Raw genomic sequence first — 21,641 nt, forward strand, 5'->3', positions numbered from 1 at the left:
ATCATTTTAAGGCAAAATGCTGTTTATAACTATTTTACAAAAAGATAAGCTTTATGATCATGGGTTGTGTCAGAATTTTAAATTTGGATGAGTAAAGTTGGTTGCAAGTATCACACTCGTTACATGGTATCTTTAAATATATTGAAGTACATTTGCCTGTATTTAGTATATTTTTAATTCTACTGAAATTTAGTGCATGTTATTAAATCTGACAACGTAATGACTGTTCCATGTTGTGTGATTTTCAAAGAATGTTGTTTTAAATTCATGCTTGTACACCTGTTAAAGCTGTTAGGAAAAACAAATCTGTCTGCTTGGAACCATAAAGCCTCGTCAAGGAAAGACAAGTATTTTTGTTTTTCAATACTGCTCAAAATAGGTATTAGTAGTGCACCATTGTTCATAAGGTTCTAGTAGATCTTAAGAATGGAAGTATGAATCTTCACTTTCTTTGTTCAGATGCATTCTTGTAAATGTATGGTGTTATAAGTTGCGACTGATGTAAGAGTCTATATTGAATAAAACCATTAAACATTTTGGAAAAACTATGCTGTAGAGTAATAAGATCTATTTTCCACTCTTCCCAATCGAGGCTATACCCATTAAGGCAGACTGCTGAGTGGAACCCTAGTACCACCTCATTGGGTGAAATGGCTTTTGAATTTAAAGATAATCAGTCACTGGGCTACCTTATAACCTAAAACATTTAAAGCAGCTGTTTTGGTGCACTCTGTACTGGTTCTTAGCAAAACAATCTAGAATTATATCCCATTCACGTCTATTGTTTTAATTATCCAATTTTCTTTCGAAGTATACACTGATCTTTGCTTCCCTATGACAGAATGTTCCATGCTCCGTGCATAAGTTTCTCATCACACCTTATCTTCATGACTATTTAAAATAGATTGAGTCTCAAATGTTCCAAATAGATTTTGGTCATGCTCCACCTATCCCAGTACCTTTTAATGACTTGCGCACTTATGTGCCCAAGTCTCTCTGCTTTTGTGAATGCTTTAAGAGTATGGCTTTTTGTTTCATACTGTTGTTCTGCATTCTTTGTACCAAAATGTATCACCCACACATCTCCACATTGAACTTCTTCAGCCACTTATCTGCCATCTTCCAATATAGAACATAGAACATAGAACATTACAGCACAGTACAGGCCCTTTGGCCCTCAATGTTGTGCCGACCTGTCATACTGATCTCAAGCCCATCTAACCTACACTATTCCATGTACGTCCAATGACGACTTAAATGTACCTAAAGTTGGCGAATCTACTACCGTTGCAGGCAAAGCGTTCCATTCCCTTACTACTCTCTGAGTAAAGAAACTACCTCTGCCATCTGTCCTATATCTTTCACCCCTCAATTTAAAGCTATTTGCCCTCGTGCTCGCTGTCACCATCCTAGGAAAAAGGCTCTCCCTATCCACCCCTCTGATTATTTTATATGTTTCAATTAAGTCACCTCTCAACCTTCTTCTCTTAATGAAAACAGCCTCAAGTCCCTCAGCCTTTCCTCGTAAGACCTTCCCTCCACACCAGGCAACATCCTAGTAAATCTCCTCTGCACCCTTTCCAAAGCTTCCACATCCTTCTTATAATGCGGTGACCAGAACTGTATGCAATACTCCAAACGCGGCCGCACCAGAGTTTTGTACAGCTTCACCAAGACCTCTTGGTTCCGGAACTCGATCCCTCTATTAATAAAAGCTAAAACACTGTATGCCTTCTTAACAGCCCTGTCAACCTGGGTGGCAACTTTCAAGGATGTTAATTTTTTTTGAATTTCTACACTCCTCCTGCTGGTTACAATATTCCAAGTTTTGTATCATCTGCAAACTTCCGAGTTGTCCCCTGTACTGAAAGATTGAGATCATAATAAAATCTGGAAAAGGGTCAGTTCAATATCAAGATTCGATCTCCACTACAAAATTTCCCAACTTAGTGTTCATTAACTGTTATTTTGTGTCCTATCATGTCACCAATTTTATATATACATTGCTACTGTCCTTTCCTATCCTCTCCATATCTCTTCAAAGAACTTCAGCATGTTGGTTGCATATGATTTTCCCTTAGCAAATCCCTTAGCTGTCTCTTCTTAATTAGTCCACATTTTTGTGTCTATTAGTTTTATCATGAATTACTGTTCCTAGAAGTTTCCTTAACACTGAACTTCAACTGATGTGTAAATGCTGGGCATAACATTAAAACATACTTTTGAACAAGGCTGTGATGTTGGCACTTTTTCCGTCCTTTGGCACCAGCATTGAATCTAGGAAGACTGAAAGATTATAGCCAGAGTCTGTACATTTTTTTTTTCACTTACTCCTTCAATATTCGTGGATTAATTGAGGTGCCTTGTGAAATAACGGTTTCTCAACCTTTTCAATTTTGAACCTGTTTGGTGACTGGGTTTTCCTCTGTCACCATGATCTGGGCAACATCTCCTTCCTTGGTAAAGATGGATGCAAAATATTCAACACTGCCCTCTGCTTCCATATGTAAATTTGCCTTTTGGTTTCTTTCAGCACAAGTCCTCCGTTGGGGATTCTCTTTTTTTAACTGCCAGTCTTTTGTCATTATTCCATGGTTTTCATTATTTGCTTTCTCAATTCTTCTGAACAGGGAGTATATTCTACACGAAGCCTATCATTAATGCAATTCTTTGTTTTAATTTCTATCTCCTTTGTTATTCAGGGAACTCAGGATTTGTTTGCCCAGCCTTTCCCTTTTGAAAAAATGTACCTTGACTCTGAACTGCTGTCCTTTTTTTAAAAAAGTGTTCACCCATTGTCCACCTACAGTTTTTTTTAACCACCATTTCTGGCTATAGTCTATCTGACCCAGCTCTGTTCCTACCCCTTTGAAGTCAGTTAGTTACTCTCTAGTTAATACTTTGGGTTGGCCATTGTCCTTTTTCTCCAATCATTCTAAACCTTTATAAAATGATCGATCTCTCCTAAATATTCCACCACTGATGCTTAATCTACTTGGCCCACCTTATTCTTAAGAACTAGGTCTAGCAGAGCATTGTTTCATTTTTAGCCTGTTTACATATTGCTGTAGAAATTTTTCTGAACACGTGACAAGCATGTTTGGCCCTCTCTGCTGTTTATACTACTTTCTTAGTCTACATTTGGCTAGTTAAAACATCCATTATAACTACTACTAAGATGCTTGTAACTTCTGGCGCTATCACTCTCTACCAATATTACTACTTAATATTTTCACCTGGTACCTACAATACTACAGAGCTCATTAAAATCACTTCAATAGCTTTAGCAGAGCATCTGGCAAATGACTTATTTGCAGCACTGTCCAACTGCTTGTATGGGTGCAATCTTGCCCTAGAAGTTAGAACAGTTTTTTTCCTGCCCCTGCACCCTTCTCTTTCTGTTCTCCCCCCCCCCCCCCCCCCCCCCCCCCCCCCCCCGACCGCCCCCGCCTCAGCCTCAGAAAAACAAAGCAATTCATTCATCTAAAGAAAAATACTTCCAATACTTGGAATCTTCACAGCAGTAGTTTCAAAGTTAGTAGGGTACATTATATGTGTGTTTTTTTTAAAAATTCAGTTTAGGTGTCATTGGAAAGACCAGCATTTCTTGACAAATCCTAGTTTTCCTCCAAAGATGTTTGTTATATTCTTGAGTGGGTGCATTTTTATTTTTTGCTTTTGGCAAGTAACATGCACAGCATACAAATGCCAGCCAATGCTCATCTTCAGTAAGAGGCAATCTATTCACTGCTCCTTGACGTTCAATGGTGTTTCTGTCACTGTCACTTCATGATTCTTGGGGGTTGGGGGGTGGGGGCAGGGTTAGCATTGACCAAAAATTTAACTGTACTCAACATATAAACATAGCGGCTACCAGAACAGATCGGGGCTAGGAAAACTACAGCGAGTAACTTCCCTCCTGCCTCTGCAAAGCCTGTCCTCCATCTACAGAGCACAAGTCAGCAATGTGATGGAATACTCCTCACTTGTCTGGACGCGTGCAGTACCAACAGCACAAGAAACTTGACATAATTCCAGACAAAGCTTCCTGCTTGATTGGCACCACATCCACACACCACCTCCTACAACCAATGCTCAGTAGAAGTGTGTGCTGTCTACAAGATGCACTGCGCAAATTCACCAAAGCTGCTTAGACAGCACTTTCCAAACCTACAAGCAATTTCACCTAGAAGGACAAGGGAGCTGATACCTGTGGACACCATCTTCAAATTTCCCTCCAAGCCACTCCCCATCTGGACTTGGAAATTTATTGCTATTCCTTAGCTGTGTTGCTGAGTCAAATCCTGGAGTTCTCACCTAAGGGCATGTTTGGTCAATCTACAGCATGTGGACTGCAGCATTTCAAGATGGCAGCTCAGCCTCACCACTTTGAGGGCAAACTAAAACGTTGCTCACCCAGCCAGCAATGCCTGTGTCCTAGTCCGAGCCCCAGTCCTAGTGCTCGTGCGAATTTAAAATTTGATAAACTGACCTGAGTCCCCAGAGTCAGTAGGTTGGTATGGGCCTAGAGTCACATGGGCAAACAATGTATGACAGACTGCTTCTGTTGAAAGACCATCGGAAAACCAGTTTGAAATTTGCAAATATCAGAATTTCATGATCTCCTATTGATGCCAGCTGTTGTTCCCAAATATTTTGTACAGTATCTGTCATATTGCCATTTTGTAATTTGAGCTCTGGTTCTCTGTGTTAGTTATTGATTCAGGTCTCTGGTTTGTTTAGAAGCCTATCCTAAAATAATCAAATGGATGAGCTTCTAGAAATTTGAATTTACACAGTAATCCAAATACCTTGGCTGTAAGATGTTCATTTTATTACTTAATTTTTAATAAATTTGTTCAGGTGTAATATTTAAATTTTTGTTTATTAGCTATAAAGGATTAGCAAATTCCTGTTAATGCATGCACAATTCGAATGCTTTTTTACAGCACAGCATTCTCTACTGGGCTTCTGTGCCATGTGAGCAAAGCAGGAAACACTGATTCTTCAGCCAATCGAATTTAAAGTATCTTCACAGACATTCAGACTTGGAGCCATAGAGTTGTGCAGCACAAAACAAAACCCTTCAGTCTAACTCATCCATGCTGCCCAGAAATCCTAAAGTAATCTAGTCCCAACCAGCATTTAGCGCATATCTCACTTAACACTTCCCATTTGTATATCCATCCAGGTGCCTTTTAAATGTTGTAATTGTACCAGCCTCCTCCACTTCTGGCAGCCCATTCCATGCATGCACTACTCTCTGCATGAAAAAGTTGCTGCCTAGGCTGCTTTTTAAAATTTTTCCTCTCCCCTTTAAACCTATACCCTATAGCTTTGGACTCCTACCCTGGGGAAAATCCTTGACTACTTACCTTATCCATGCCCCTTGTGATTTTGTAAATCTCTACAAGATCACTTCTCTGCTTCTGACGCTCCAGGGCAAAAAAACCCAGTCTGTTCAGCCTCTCCCTAAAGCTTAAACCTTCCAAATCTGGCAACATACTTTTATAAGCTTTTTCTGAACCCTTCCAATTTCATAATGTTTCCTATCGCAAGGAGACAGGAATTGAATTCAGTATTCCATAAGTGACCTAACCAGTGTCTTGAGACCTAACCACAGCCACATGACCTCCCAACTCCTATACTCATTGCGCCGATCAATAAAGGCAAGCGTACCAAATACTACTGTCACCACCTCTCTACCTGTGCTTCCATGTCAAATGCAGGAATTTATTTACTTTATATATTTTGTTTTTTAATGTACATGAAGAAAATAGATTGAGAAATGCATGGAAGTTTACAGGGGGAGAGAAAAGATGCACTTGAGACCACACACCGGGCTGTTTATTATGAAACCAGTTAGTGTTAACATTTCAGATTGGTAATCTATTGTCAAATGTGTGAAACATTTGATATGTAAGCTAGTTTAGAATTAAGGAAAAGGAGAGAGGAAGGCGTGAGATATTGTGTCAAAAGTGATTATGCAAGATGGAAAAAAAATTGGCCAATTGCCAGGACACACGGTCCCTCATTCAGGTGGCAAAAATTGAATTGTCAACGTTTGCAAACTAAGCAAAGGGGCTGAAAGCTATAATTTGAGTTTGTTGAACTCATTGTATATGGAAGGGTATAAAGTGCTTAATAGAAACTTACAGTTAGTTCTGTTTGTTGGGTTTGCACTCAACTCATTGAAACAGTGTATAAGGCAGATGTCAGAGTTAGGAGCCAGCATTAAAATGACAGGAAGCTGGAAACTCTTAATTGTGGACTGAAAGTATTCTGCAATGTAGAGGCACAATTTTTGTTTGGCCTTTGCGCTGTAGAGGAGACTGCATCATGATCCAAGTTGAAAGTATAGCACAAGTTCAACTGGAAGATATGTTTCGAAGGTTTGACAGTAGGAACACAGAGGTAAAAGACAAATGTTAGATCTGCAGTTGAGTGGAAAGATGGTATGTGATGGACAGAAGTCATTGCAGAGGATATCTTGCCCTTTTTTGGGGCTAGGAAAGAGATTAAAAACAGAAGTGTGGTTAAGGGTTAATGGACTGTTCTCAGAATTGCAAGCTGAAATGTTGAAGGAGGAAAATCAAACTTCAACTGTGTGAAGGCAAGAGATCTAAGCAAATAAGCAAAGTTGGAGCTTTTCCTGTTTGAAATCAGAGCAATGATGACATCAATGCTGTAAGAACATAACCATAAGAAATAGTTGAGTATGCTTCATTTGAAATTTGGCAATTTAAATTACGTAAGTGCTGATTGGTTAGCAGGCCAGCTTTAGTAAAGTTACCATGAAATGCACTGAGGAACTGTCTATCCTTGAGCTTTTATGTTTAAAGAAAGCACAATTCCTGAATTTTATACTTGTCTGTATAGGTCAGGTGCCTGCATATTGAGTATTTGTATGTTTTAGCAAGTTTTTCAGCTGCCATAGTCTGAAACTGATTTAATGCACTTATCAGTGCACTTGAATTGTTTAGCAAGTGTTGTCCAATAACAGTCATCATCTAACATTTGCCTGTGAGGTTAATACATTGGCAGCAGGATTTTGGTTTTTTTCTTGCTCTTTGGCTAGAACAATACTTATGCAATGTCCAGTCTAACTTCTGAGTTAAGTTTTGATATTGGTAGTTAGCCAAAAAGTGTTTGCCTTTCCACAAACCATTGAAAACAATGTTAAAAATGGAAGTTTTAAAAAGCTTTTTAAGTCCCAATAGCGAAAGCTATACTATATATAAATATAAATATAAATTTGTGTATATATACATTATGTATGTGTGTTTATTTAAAAAATAACTAAAGAACTGAATGCTAGAAATCTAAACCGAAACCAAAAATTGTTGGAAAATCTCCACGGGTCTGGCAGTATCGACAGAAAGAAATCGTTAATGTATTGGGTCCAGTGAGCCTCCTCCAAAACTAATGGTAGCTAGGAAGAAATTTTTTTCCTTTTATGCAGAAGAAAGGGAAGGGGTGTACAGGTAAGGAGTAAGCACCAGGAGGAGATAGCCCAAAGAGCAGTTGGACAGATAAATAAGTGGACCGTGGCCAGCCTAGGAGAATGAATGCCCACTAATGGGGACTATTAGTGGCTAACAATGGGTAGAGTGTTATCACAGATGGTGCGTGTGTGTGTGTGTGCGCGGGCCGGGGTAAGCGCGTGGGAGACGGTGCCTCGTTGAACTCAACGGAAGGCTGCAAAGCTCCGAAGTGGAAGTTATATTTCAGGTTAGTTTAACAATTAATACAGTCAGAACTGTCATGTTTTCTTGAACCCTTCTAGATAATCAGAAGATTATTAAATTATGTGTAGATGTTTTTAAATATAGCTTAATTACCTCTGAGCTAATCCAGTAGTATTTTTAAAAAACAGGTTTATAGAAATTATGTCCTCTGCCAGTCAAATGCTGAAAATTTAAATTTGAGCTAGGTCATTTAGTAGTGAAGTCAAAAGATAGTAGGAATTTGGAAGACATTCAAAGCTGTGGATGATACCCCAAGTAAAATTTAAGATTAGACTAAGCTTGAAAGAATTCTGTTGGAGTAAGTGGCATCAAAAATTATGGCTGAAAATTAATTAAGCTATGGTAGAGGATTGGCCATATTCTGAGTGAACAGTGGGACAGGCTTAAAAATGTTTGGTTCCACAGTATAAAGAAGAAAACATTTTTTTCACTTGGTTAATCATATCAAAAGCTTTGACATATAAGTAGATGCTTCCTTATGGATGGACATTGATTCTTCCGGTTTGCACTCGGAGTAATCTATTGAAACTATTGTCAAGACAAAAATTAATTGGCACTATGCAACTGAGCTTGTAAGATTAGCCATCAAGTACCTTATAATTAAGTTGAACTTTTCATTTATCCTGTAAGGGAAATGTTATAACCAGACAGTTGCAATTTGATAGCACATTAAACATGCTCAATTGTAGTAGCGGAGTCCCCTTTTCATCCAGTCCGTTGTGTATAAATGTTGTTAGCAATACTTTTTAAATCTCTTCTGTTGCTTTGTTCTCTAAGCAGTGTGCTGAAAAGGAGTGTTGATTGATTTATCCAGTGAAAATCTTCAATTCTAATTTGTTATTTTTAAATCTTTGCTAATTGTATTTTCCTTTTTCCATAGTTAATAAAGATTCCAAGAACAGATGCCCACAACGACACACGAAATTTTGACTTCTATGTATCCAATGTCGGAAAAGATAACCCTCAGGGAAGTTTTGATTGTGTCCAGCAATATATCTCCAGGTACTGTAAACTGGCTTTTCTTTACAGTAGCTTACTCAAGTGAGAAGACTCATTGAAAGATTGTTATTCAGCTATATATGTTATACCCTCAGTTCTTGATGATTCAGGAAGCTAACTTAATCAAAATATGGTTGAACCTAATATTGGATGTGCATTCCATTACACTCTGATTTCACTTTTGATACATTTTTGACCTAAAGGCATATATGATGGATGCTTCGAATTTGTTCAGAATCTGGTAGGTTATTTAAATCTTCATTTAGAGACAAAAAACTGTAGATGTTGGAACCTAAGTTAGACAGGAGGCTGGAAGAACACAAAGCCAGGCAGCATCTGGAATGAAGGAGAAGCCACCGTTTTGGGTATGATCCTTTCTTCAGGACTGGGTGTGGGGGTGATAGGTGGACACTGATAGATACAACCTGGTTGGTTGATGGGAGGGAGGAATCCCATTGGTGGCTGGCAGGGAGGGTCAAAGGGTGGAGGTAGGGCTGGAAGGGAAAGCAAAGATTTGGGTGGGAAGGTTATTTGAAATTGGAGATCTCAATGTTAGCCCCTTGGGCCTTAAGGTGCTCAGGTGGAAGCTAAGGTATTCTTCAGATTTTTATATTCTGATTCGCTGCGACACAGGAGGCTGAGGGAGGACATGTTGGAGGTGGAATAGGGGTTGGTGTGGGTGTGGGTAGTTGAAATGGGCAGTGTCTAGGTGGTTATGCTCGCCAATAGGGGCCAGGCAAGGATTCTCAATGGAACAGTCGTTGTTTCTATCTTAGTTCTCAACCAATGTAGAGAAGACCACATTGGGAGGACCAGATGTAATAGACTAGCTTGGAGGAGATGCAGGTGAAGCTCTATCTCGCCTGGAAGGACTATTTTTAGGGCTCTGGATGGAGGTGAGGGAGGAAGCATGTGGGCAGGTATTGCATCCTTTTCAGTTACGTGGAAGGTACCAGGCAGGTCGGAGTGGTTAGTAGGGAGTGTGGTGTGTGTTAAGGAGTGGCAGAGAAGATGGTCCTTGTGGAAGGCAGCGGGGTGGGGAGTGGAAGATGTTCCAGGTAGTAGGGTCTAATTGGAGTTGATGGAAGTATTTGAGGATGATACATTGGATGCAGAGGCTTGTGGGATGGAAAGTGAAGACAGGGGACCCTGCCGTTGTTATGTTGAGGGGGGTGTGGAGGGCCGTCAAGAACTGTGGAGCATAAAATGGAGGAGGTGGAGCAGAGGGCTGACTGAATGACCGGGGGGGGGGGGGAGCACTGTTTGAAAGAGGTGGACGTGTAGGATGCTTGTAAGTGGTACATCTCCTTATTGGAGCGGATACGATGGAGGATGGGAGAAGGTGTAGTCTAGGTAGCTGTGGGAGTCTGAGAGTTTGTTTGTAAACCGTCAACAGAAAGGGGAGGGAGATGTCTAAGATTAAGTGAATTTGTGGGCAAGTTGTTAGTGAAGTCAGTGAACTGCTCCAGTTCAGCCCAGGTGCAGGATGCGGCAATGATTAAGTCATCGATGAAGCGGCAGGAGCTGGGGAACAGTAATGTTATACATACTGAAGAGGAACTGTTCAACATAACTGACTAACAAGCAGGCGTGGCTGGGGCCAGTGTGAGTACCCAGTGAATCCCCTGGATTTGGAGAAAGTGGGGGGAAATATCTGATGGAAGTGTTATAGATGGGAGGACCAGTTCAGCCAGGAAGAAGGTTTTGCTGGAGGGGATGGGTTGGGTCTGTTGGGGAGGGAAGAGAACTGATGGCCTATAGGCCATCCTTGCAGGATATGGACGTATATAGGAATATGCATCCATGGTAAAGATGAAGCGCTGGGGGCCAGGAAACCGGAAGCTTCCAAAGACGCAGAGGGTGTGGTTTCTGTCTCAGATGTAGTTGGGAGTGCCTGGATCAAGGGGGAAGAGAATGGAGTCAAGGTAGGAACAGATGTGTTTGGGGCAGGAGCATGTGGAGACGATGGGTTGGCCGGGGTAGTCGGGCTTGTGGGACTACAAGTCTGGAGGTGGTGGAGGGCAGGTCACCAGAAGCAATGAGGTCATGGACAATGTGGGAGACGGTGGCTTGATGGGCCATGGTGAGGTTGTGTTCAAGTGGGAGGTAGAATGTGGTGTCAGAGTTCTCTACAACATAAAGGCCCATCCTCCAGACCACCGCCACTTCGCCTTTGCCAGTGGGTTTGATAGTGAAATGGAAACTGGTGCGGAGAGAGTAGAGTGCTGCACCCTCGGAGGGTGAGAGGTGGATGGAGAAACCAAGGCTCTTGATGCTTACCCCCAACGTGACAATGAAGAGGTCCAGGGCAGGTGAGAGGCCAGCAGTGGGCCTCCAAGAGGAGGAGGAAGTTTGGAGGTGAGAGAAGGATTCCTGGAGGGTGGTTGAGAATCATCTTCGAAGAAGGAGGCATGGAGGCAACAGAAAAGCTCCATGACGTGGTGGCATGAAGCTCATTGAGGTGGGGGTAGAGTGGCACAAATGTGAGCCCTTTACTTTAAATCATTCTCAGCCATAGCTGTTAATTCTGTTTTAATCTGCAATCTGAAATAGTTGAATTCATGAGTAGCTGGATCATTTCAAGAACTTTGTCATTGTTGCTGCAGTCTTAATTTGATATCAAATGCATATGTTCCTACTCTTTTTTTCTGCCATGTGGGTATGTTGTTTGTACTGCACAAATAATCTCCAATACTTCAATTTGGTAAAACTAATGTATTAGAATTAGCAAACACTCATGCTTGGGTGCTTGAAATTCACATGTGAAACAATAGTCCGGAAGGCATGAGTTAGACAATGGGTTAGTGCGCATTTTGCCTCAAATCTGGCTTGAAAATGTGCCCTCACTGAGATGAGTAGTTGGTACCTTCTGGCTGCAGAGGTAGTCTATAAAATGGATTGGTTAAACCCACTTAACATAACATGTTGGTTGACAGCATTAAATGTCTTAGATGTTTAAAACTGCCTCTTGTTCATTGACTATGGTTCAGTTCCTCCAATAGGAGTACCACTGCTGTTGAGCATTGGGACTTGGATGATCTCTAAGTGTTCAAAAAAAAGCACGGTACTTCTGTGTTAACTTCAGGCTTCTAGTGGTAAGGGCAACATTACTCTGCCTACCACTGGGATTCTCCAACATTGACCCTGCCATCGAGGACTTGTATAAGAATATAAGATATATAGGAACTGGAGTAAGCCTTTTGATCCATTGAGCTTGTCTTGCCGTTCAACAGGATTATGGCTGGTATGTTCCAAGCTTCAACTCTTTTCAAGCAAGCTGATTTGAACCATCAACTCGCTGATATTTCAAAAGTTTACCTCCTCTTAACTAGATCTGTTGATGAATTATGACACACCTTTGTTTTAAATGAGTGTGGTCTTTTCTGTAACTAAATTAGAGTTCAAGATTCCCCAGCAAGTCTTTTCAACAACTAGTCTGCAAGCCTGATCAGAAACTTGTATGTTTCAAAAAGATCAGTCTTTATTCTTCCACAAGAGTAATAGAATCCTATAGCATTGAGATAGGCCCTTTGACCCAAATGGGTCCATGCTGACCCCATTTCTCTGCACTTGGCCCATATCCCTCTAAACTTTTCATATCCATGTATTCGTCCACATGCCTTTTAAATGTTAATGTACCTGCCTCAACCACTTCCGCTGGCAGCTTATTCCATGTGTATTACGCTCTGTGTAAAAATGATGCCCCTCAGGTTCCCATGTGTTCTTTTTCCTCTTAGAGAACCAGAGGGCATCAGTTTAAGCTGTTTCACCCAATCCTGGTGAGAGAGACTCTTCACCCTATCTTTGCCTCTCGTGATCTTATACACTTCATAGGATCATTGAATCCCATCAGTGTGGAAACAGGCCATTCGACCCAACAAGTCCACACTGCCCCTCTAAAGAGCATCCCATCCCAACTTATTCCCTTGCCCCTACATTTTTCCATGATCTACACATCCCTGGACTCTATGGGCTATTTAGCATGTCCAATCCACCCATGTTATACATCTTTGGACTGTGGGAGGAAACCGGAGCACCTGGAGGAAACCCATGCAGGGGAGAATGTGAAAACTCCACACAGCCGCCAGAGGGTGGAGTCAAACCTGGGTTCCTGGTACTGAGGCAGCAGTGCTAACCACTGAGCCACTGTGCCACCCAGAACTTCAATGAGATCTCCCCTTTGTCTCATACTCTGTAAGAAAAGAAATCCTAGCTTGTCCAACCTCTCCCTTTAACTCAGCCCCTTGAGTCCTGGCAAGGTCCTTGTAAATTTCTTCTGCACTCTTTCCAGTTTAACATCCTTCCTATAGCAAGGTAACCAAAACTGAACGCAATACTCCAAATATGACCTCATCAACCACACCATACACCAACAGAAGACTTGGAGTAGGAATCTGAACTATACATGAAGAACACAAATATTTGTTCAGCAGAACCATTCTGCATACCGATCTCTCCAGGATGGAGCTTCAAGGTATAGTGGGTGCAATACCCCAATGATTAAAGGCCCAATCTATATAGTAGTTAATGATCACAATTGCAGATTAGTTGCAGATTAGTTACAGTATAGAAGGAGGCAGTCAGTTCATTTGTTTATCCACGGGCTTTTGTAATGAGCATCATTAATTTCTACTGATCTCCTACTATTTACTTCTATTTTTATCTAAATAATCCAGTAACACCTTGAATGCCTCACAGGAGCCTGTCTCCAACACAGCTCCAGGCCAGTGTGTTCCACACCCTAACTAGTCAGTGTGGAAAAGCTTCCCTGCAGCGCCCCCCCCCCCCCCCCCCCCCACTTCTCGCCTTAAAGCTAGGAAGGAGTGGGAGGGTGGCGTAGATGAATGCTTGCTGCAGAAGCTAGTGCAGGGGAGAAGGATTGACTATTTTGGATCATTGGAATCTCTTCTGGGATAGAAGTGATTTGTATAAGAAGGATGGATTGCATCTGAATTAGAAAGGGCTTAATGTACTGGCGGGGAAATTTACTGGAGTTCCTCAGGAAGATTTGACCAAATTTGGGGGAGGTGGGGAGGAGTGGTTGGAAGAGCCCAGGGAGATAGTGAGGAAAGACGGCAGTCTCGGATTGGTATAGTTGGCAAAAGGAGCAAGTCAAACAGGCAAGAACAAAGCAGATAATGAGGTAGGACTGATAAATTAAACTGCATTTATTTCAGTATAAGAGGCCTAACTGGTAAGGCAGATGATCTCAGCATGGTTGGAACTGGGATATTGCAGCAATTAGAGACGTGCTCAGGGATGCACAGGACTGCTAGCTTAATGTTCCAGAGTATAGATGCTATAGAAAATGGAGCGAGAGAGGAGGGGGGGTTTGGCGTTTTTGGTTATGGATAACATCATGGCTGTACTCTGGGAGGGTTTTCCTGGGAATATGTCTAAAAAAGTTCTTTGGGACTGAAAAATAAGAAAGGGATGATCAGCTTATTGGGATTGTACTATTGACCCCACACCCCTCCCCAAATAGTCAGCAGGAAATTGAGAAACAAATTTGTATGGAGATCTGTTATCTGTAAGAATAATAGGGTGGTTATGGAAGGGAATTTTAATTTTCCAAATATAGACCAGGACTGCCATAATGTTAAAGGCTTGGATGGAGAGGAATTTGTGTGTACAAGCGAGCTTCTGATTCAGTATGTGGTTGCGCCTACTAGAGAAAATGCAAAACATGACCTACTGTTGAGAAGTAAGTCAGGGCAGGTGAATGAGGGATCAGTGGGGGAGCACTTGCGGGGTGGGGGGCAGGGGCAGTGACAGTGACCATAATTCTATTAGTTTTAAAATAGTCATGGAAAAGAACAGTCTGGATCTAAAAGTTAAAGCTCTAAATTGGAGGAAGGCCAATTTTGAATATATTAGGCAAAAACTTCCAAACGTTGATTAGGAACGGATGTTTGCAGGTAAAAGGACGACTAGAAAGTGGGAAGCCTTCAAAAATGAGATGGGACCAGAGTCAGTATGTTCCTGTTTGGTGGGGGTGGGGGGGGTGTTGGGCAAGGCTCGAAGGTGTAGGGAGACATTGAGGATTTGGTTGAGGAAAAAGAACTTAGCATGTGTCAGGTATAGACAGCAGAGATCAAGTGAAACCTTGTATAAAGGCAGTAGGACTATAGTGAAGAGGGAAATCAGGAAGGCAAAAGGGAGACATGAGAGAGCTTTGGCAAATAGGGTTAAAGAATCCAAAAGGAATTTATTAATACATTAAGGGCAAAAGGGTAACTAGAGAGAGAATAGGGCACTTTAAGGATCAGCAAGGTCACCTAAGTTTGGAACTGCAAGAGATGAGGGAGATACTAAATGAGTGCTTTGCATCAGTGTTTACTGTGGAAAAGGATGTGGAAGATGTAGAACATGGGAAAACAAATAGCAACATCTTGAAAAGTGGCCATATTACAGAAGAGGAGATGTTAGATGTCTTAAAATGCATAAGGGTGGATAAATTCCCAGGACCTAATCGGGTGTACTTTTGAACTCTGGAAGCTAAGTAAGTGATTGCTGGGCCCCTTGCTGAGATATTTGTATCATCGATAACCACAAGTGAGGTGCCAGAAGACTGGAGGGTGGTGAACGTGGTGCCCCTATTTAAGAAAGGTGGTAAGGGAAAATCAGGGAACTGCAGAATGGTGAGCCTGATATCTGTGGTGGGCAATTTGCTGGGGGAACCGTGTGCGACAGGATTTGCATTTTCCTTGGAAAGACAAGGAGTGATTGGAGAGAGCTTTGTGCATGGGAAATCGTGTCTCACTAACTTGACGTGAGTTTTCTGAAGAAGTAATGAAGAGGATTGATGGCTGAGTGGTGGACATGTTCAATGTGGATTTCAGTGAGGTGTTCGACAAGGTTCCTTCTGGTTTACTGGCTAACAAAGATCACATGGAATACAGGAAGAACTAGCTATTTGGATACAGAGCTGGCTCAAAGGTAGAAGATAAGGTGGTGATGGAGGGTTGCCTTTTAGACTGGAGTCCTGTGGGCTACAGGGATTAGTGCTGTGTCCACTGCCTAGTCAGTTATGTAAGTGATTTGGATGTGAACATAGGAGGTATGGTTAGTTTGCAAATGACACCAAAATTGTAGGTGTAGTGGAAAGGGAAAAAGGTTACTTCTGAGTACAATGGGATCTTGATCAAATAGACCAATGGGACAAGGAGGGCGGATGGAATTTGGTTTAGATAAATGAGGTGCTGCATTTTGGAAAGGCTAATCAGAGCAGGACTTGTACTCTTCCCCAGGACCTTACCATTAAGTGTTGCTGGACAAAGAGACCTTGGAGTGCAGGTTCATTGTACTTTGAAAGTGGAATCCTCAGTTGAAAGGATACTGAAGAAGGTGTTTGGTTTGCTTGCCTTTATTGGTCAGTGCATTGAGAAAAGGAGTTGGGAGGTGATGTGGCTGTGCAGGACATTGATTCAGACACTTTTGGAGTATTGTGTGCAATTCTTGTCTCCCCTACTATAGGGGAACTTAAGAGTGCAGAAAAGATTTACAAGGATGTTGCTGCGATTGGAGGGTTTAAATTATAGGAAGAGGCTGAATAGGCTGGGGCTATTTTCCCTGAAGCTTGAAATGTTGAGGGATAACCATCTAGAGGCTTATAAAATCATGAGGGCCGTGGATAGGGTAAAAAGCGAAGGTCTTTTCCCCAGAGCGAGGCACTCTTAAACCTATACCTTCTAGTTTTAGGTGAGGGGGTAAAGATTTAAAAGGGACCTAAGGGAATTTTTTTCATGCAGAAGGTGGCACATGTATGGAATGAGCTGTTAGAGGAAGTGGTGGAGGCTGGTACAATTAAGACTTTTGAACAGCATCTGGATGGGTATATGAATGGGAAGGGTGTAGAGGGATATGGGACAAATGCTAGCAGATGGGACTAGATTCATATTGGATATCTGGTCGGCATGAATGAGTTGGCCTGGAGGGTCTGTTTCCACATTGTATGTTGGTGACTCCGACCTTACATTTTACATGTGTCCCCTCGTTCTTGATCTGTTTGCATGCAGTGAATTTCTCCTTATCCAGTTCCCTCATGATTTTCAAAACCTCCATTAGATTCCCCCCTGCGCATTGAATCCCATCTGCTGTTTATCTATGCATCCACTCCAACTTGTCTACATCCTTTTTGGAAGTCTACAGTGTCGTCTTCACTATTTCCGTTGCTTCCAAGTTTTGTCATTGAACTTTTAAACTTTGACATTGACATTGTCCCTTGAGCACACAGGTCCAGATCATTAATATTAGAAAAGGCAACAGTCCCAGTATTGACCCTTGGGGAACTCCACTACACTCCACTTCAGCCTTAAAAATATCCTTTGATTACTACTCCTTATTATATAGGTAATTTTGTATCTGTGTAAATCTATTGTCCCTTTTATTAGATGAGCTAAAACTTGCCTCATGTCTGTTGTTTGACATTGTATCAAATGCCTCTGGTAGTTGATGCACATGTCAATAGTGTTTCCATCATTGAGCGTTTGTTACCTCTCCAAAAAAGTCTGGCAATTTAGTCAAATGTAATTTCCCCTGTAGAATTCCATGCTGCCTCTGAATCAACCCAGTTGTTTTTTGTGTGACTACCTATTCAGTCCTGAAGTAAAACAGACTGGTCTGTATTTGCTGGACTAATCCTTGCAACCTCACTTGAACAAGACTGGTATTTATGATTTTCCAGATTTCTGAACTTTGAAGCCCTTCATAACAGGAATCACCTTAGTAAATCTCTTTGAACTGCGTCCAGTGTCACTGCATTATTAAATTTGATCTCTAAAGTTGCCTACAAACTTATACCATTCTATTTAGAACTTTCAGTTGCCTATGTAGGACCAAGGTAGAAATTATTTCCGGCAGAAGCTATATCAGGAAAGCCTTTACCTTGTATAAATTTGCTTTCAAAATTAGTTGTTGGACAATTCCCTTTCCATTCCCAACCTCAGTTTCATTGCAGGCTGTGGAATCTCAACATCTTGTGTCATGGACATCAAAAGAGGCATGGCTTCTAAGCCTCATTACTTCCTCTCCTGGTTGCCTTGACTGGCTGCATACTGCACCAGGGTAAGAAGTAGGTAAACGTAAGAATGGGTTTTTAATTATAGTCAACATAAAGTTAATCAACTTCAACTGCTGACTGTAAGAAATAGACCTATAAATATGACCTCTACACAAAATGGGGATGATGCAATTTCATCTCAAAATAGCATAATGTGCTGTTCTCTGTGTAAGTTTCTACCTTTTCATCTCCATAACATCGTGTAACTTTGTCCCTGTTTCCTTTCTTCTGCCAAATCCCTTATCACTGCCTTCCTTAATTCTGTACAATTAATGACCCCCATCCAATCAACCTCCCACACTGTACCTTAAGCTTGAAATTATTAGAAACTCTGCCTGAGTGCTTTCCACAACTTCTGTTCGTTCATTGCTCGGTACTATTTTCAACTTTTTTCATGTAATGTAGACACTGTTGGTTAGGCAGCATTTATATCTCATCATTAAGAGCCCACGGGATAGTCTAGAGTTGCATGTTTATTGTTTGTTCATGGATTCTAGCTGGGTTGGCATTGATTGCTCAACCCTCGTTGCCTTTGAGAAGCTAATAGTGAGCTATTGCCTTGAACTGCAGCAGTTCATTTTAGTGTTGTGCAAAGAGTTCCAGGATTTTGATGCAGCAAAGGATATATTTTTGAGGGTGGCTTGGAGAGGAACTTGCAAATGTGTGTTTCCATGTAACTGCTGCCCTTGTCTTTCTAAGCGGAAGTTATCATCTTAGCTTTTGTGTATTTGTGCAGTCCATCATATAGATGGTAGACATAGCTGCTACTGACAGCGGCGGAGAGCTTGTAGATGTAGCAGTGGAGCAGACTGCTTTGACTTGGATGATGTCGAGCTGCTTGAGTGTTAGAGCTGCACCTCTCCAGGCAAGTGGGGCATATTCCATCTCACTCATGACTTGTGCCCTTTAAATAGTGGACAGGCTTTGGGGAGATGGGAAGTGCGTTACTTGCTGCAAGATTCCTCGACTTTGACATGTTCTTGTAGCCACAGTGTTTATATGGGTAGTCCTGTTTCTTGGCAGTGATAGCTCTCAAGATTGGTAGTAAGGGATTCAGTGGGATATTGTCATTGAAGTTTTAAGAAGTAATGGTTAGATTCTGTTATTGGAGATGGTTGGTACTTGGCATTTTAATGGTACAATTCCACTTGCATTTCTCTGTTACGGTAGTAGAACACGTGATAGGTTAGAAAGGGAATATTGATTTACATCTGCTTTTTCTAAAGTGAGGAAGATATTCTATTGCTCAGTATTATCCTTTCGTGTGATGGTCACAAATGGCAGGCAGTTTCTTGCTTAAAAGCTCCAAAACCCCATGGATGCTATTTAAAATTTCAGAAGTCAAAAATGGCATGACTTGAAAAGTGTTAATGTAATATTATTTCTGCCAAACCTTTTTAAGATTTTTCTTTTGAATTTCATATTAAGGTTCACGATAAGCTTCCTAATGTTGTAAAGCATTATGAACAACATTTTAAGATGGACCATAGGTACTTAAACCAAATATGTTTATCTTTGCATGGTGTAGTTTTGCTATGTAATGTCTGGCAGTAAGAGGCTTTTTCATTTGATGTTAGTTTCTAACTGATAATGTCTTAAAATCTCATTTTATTCAACTATCGATCTGAGTAAATGTGGGACAATATACCCCAACAGGATGCTGTAAAACTACTGACTTTCAACTGCTGACATAAGTCCAGTTGGAGGATGAGGGATGTAAGAACAAACAGTATAGAATGGAGATCAGAGATAATGGGAACTGCAGATGCTGGAGAATCTGAGATAGTGTGGAGCTGGATGAACACAGCAGGCCAAGCAGCATCTTAGGAGTACAAAAGCTGACATTTTGGGCCTAGACCCTTCATGAGAAAAGGGGGATGGGGAGAGGATTCTGAAATAAATAAGGAGAGAGGGGGAGGCGGACTGAAGATGGGTAGAGGAGAAGATAGGTGGAGAGGAGACGATTAGTCACGTCTGGACATCGAGCAGTTTTTCCGCCGCCTCTGCATCCACGCCTACTTCTCTAACCGTGAGCCTAACCCTCCCTCCTTTGACCCCTGCACCTGCCTCCAACACAAGTCCTCCTCCTGGACACCATCCCCAGGACTCCTACCGTCCCTTGGCCTCTTCATCTCCAACTGCTGTTGAGATATCAATCACCTCAACCTCTCTCCCGCAGAACGTGCAGGCTTTCGCTCCAATCCCAATCTCACCATCAAATCAGCAGACAAGGCAGGCGTAGTTGTAGTATGGCACACTGACCTCTACATTGCTGAGGCCAGATGCCAACTCTCCGACACCACCACCTATCGCCCCCTGGATCATGACCCCACCCCTGAGCACCAAACCATCATCTCCAAACCATTCACAACCTCATCACCTCAGGTGACCTCCCACCCACAGCCTCCAGCCTCATTGTTCCCCAACCCCACACAACCTGCTTCTATTGCCTTCCCAAAATCCGCAAACCCGCCTGCCCTGGTCGACCCATTGTCTCCACTTGCTCCTGCTTCACTAAACTCATCTCTACCTATCTGGACTTTATTTTCTCCCCCTTGGTCCAGGAACTCCCTATCTATGTCCGTGACACCACCCACGGCCTCCACCTCCTCCAGAATTTCCAATTCCCCAATCCCCAACACCTCATTTTCACCATGAGCGTCCAGTCCCTATACACCTGCATTCCCTTTGATGGCCTAAAGGCCCTCCACTTCTTCCTGTCCCCGCAGGCCTGACCAGCCCCCCTGCACCAACACCCTCATCCGCCTAGTCGAACTCTTCCTCACCCTCCACTTCTCTTTCGATTCCTCCACTTCCTACAGACAAAGGGGGGTGGCCATGGTACCCGCGTGGGCCCGAGCTATACCTGCCTCTCTGTAGGGTACGTGGAACAGTCCCTCTTCCGCACCTACACTGGCTCCAAGCCCCACCTCTTCCTCCGTTACATTGACTGTATCGGAACCGCCTCATGCTCCCAAGAGGAGTTCGAACAGCTCATCCATTTGACCAACTTCGTCCACACCAACCTCAAGTTCACCTGGGCTATCTCCAACACATCCCTCACCTTCCTGGACCTTTGTCTCCATTTCAGGCAACCACCTTGAAACCAATGTCCATTTTGAGCCTACCGACTCCCACAGCTACCTAGAATACACTTCCCACCCACCTTCCTGCAAAAATTCCTTCGCCTCTGCCACATCTGCTTCCAGGATGAGGCATTCCACTCCCGTACATCCCAGATGTCCTCGTTCATCAAGGACCGCAACCCCGCACACCAGCCCCCCGCCCCCCAAACAGTGGTCGAGAATGCCCTCAACCGTGTCTCCCGCATTTCCCAAACTCATCTCTCACACCTCACCCCCGCAATAACAGCCAAAGAGAATCCCCCTAGTCCTCTCGTACCACCCCACCAACCTCCAGATACAACACATCATCCTCCGACACTTCCACCATCTACAATCCGACCACACCACTAAAGGCATTTTTCCATCCCCACCCTTGTCTGCCTTCTGGAGAGACCACTCTCTCCGGGACTCCCTTGACCCCTCCACACTCCCCTCCAACCCGACCACACCCAGCACTTTTCCCTGCAACCGCAGGAATTGCTACACTTGCCCCCACACCACCTCCATCGCACCCATCCTAGCCCCAAGATGACTTTCCACATCAAGCAGATGTTCACCTGCACGTGCGCCAATGTGGTATACTGCGTCTGCTGTACATGGTGTGGCTACCTTTACATTGGGGAACCAACTGGAGACTTGAGGACCGCTTTGCAGAACACCTACACTCAGTTGCAGAACACCTACACTCAGTTCACAATAAACAACTGC

The 21,641-nt window shown here is 42.5% G+C and overlaps 1 protein-coding gene across 2 annotated transcripts in view; it reads left to right on the forward strand.

Moving 5' to 3' along the window:
- The window catches only part of ell2 (elongation factor for RNA polymerase II 2), a 118,509-nt gene that overhangs the window by 43,384 nt on the left and 53,484 nt on the right, over positions 1-21,641 (forward strand). For both annotated transcript variants that reach the window (XM_048527467.1, XM_059644739.1), the window contains one exon: positions 8,629-8,750. In XM_048527467.1, the coding sequence (XP_048383424.1) occupies positions 8,629-8,750 (122 nt within the window). The remainder of the gene's footprint in view (positions 1-8,628; positions 8,751-21,641) is intronic.

Source organism: Stegostoma tigrinum, chromosome 3 (assembly GCF_030684315.1).
Source record: "Stegostoma tigrinum isolate sSteTig4 chromosome 3, sSteTig4.hap1, whole genome shotgun sequence".
Classification (NCBI taxonomy): domain Eukaryota; kingdom Metazoa; phylum Chordata; class Chondrichthyes; order Orectolobiformes; family Stegostomatidae; genus Stegostoma; species Stegostoma tigrinum.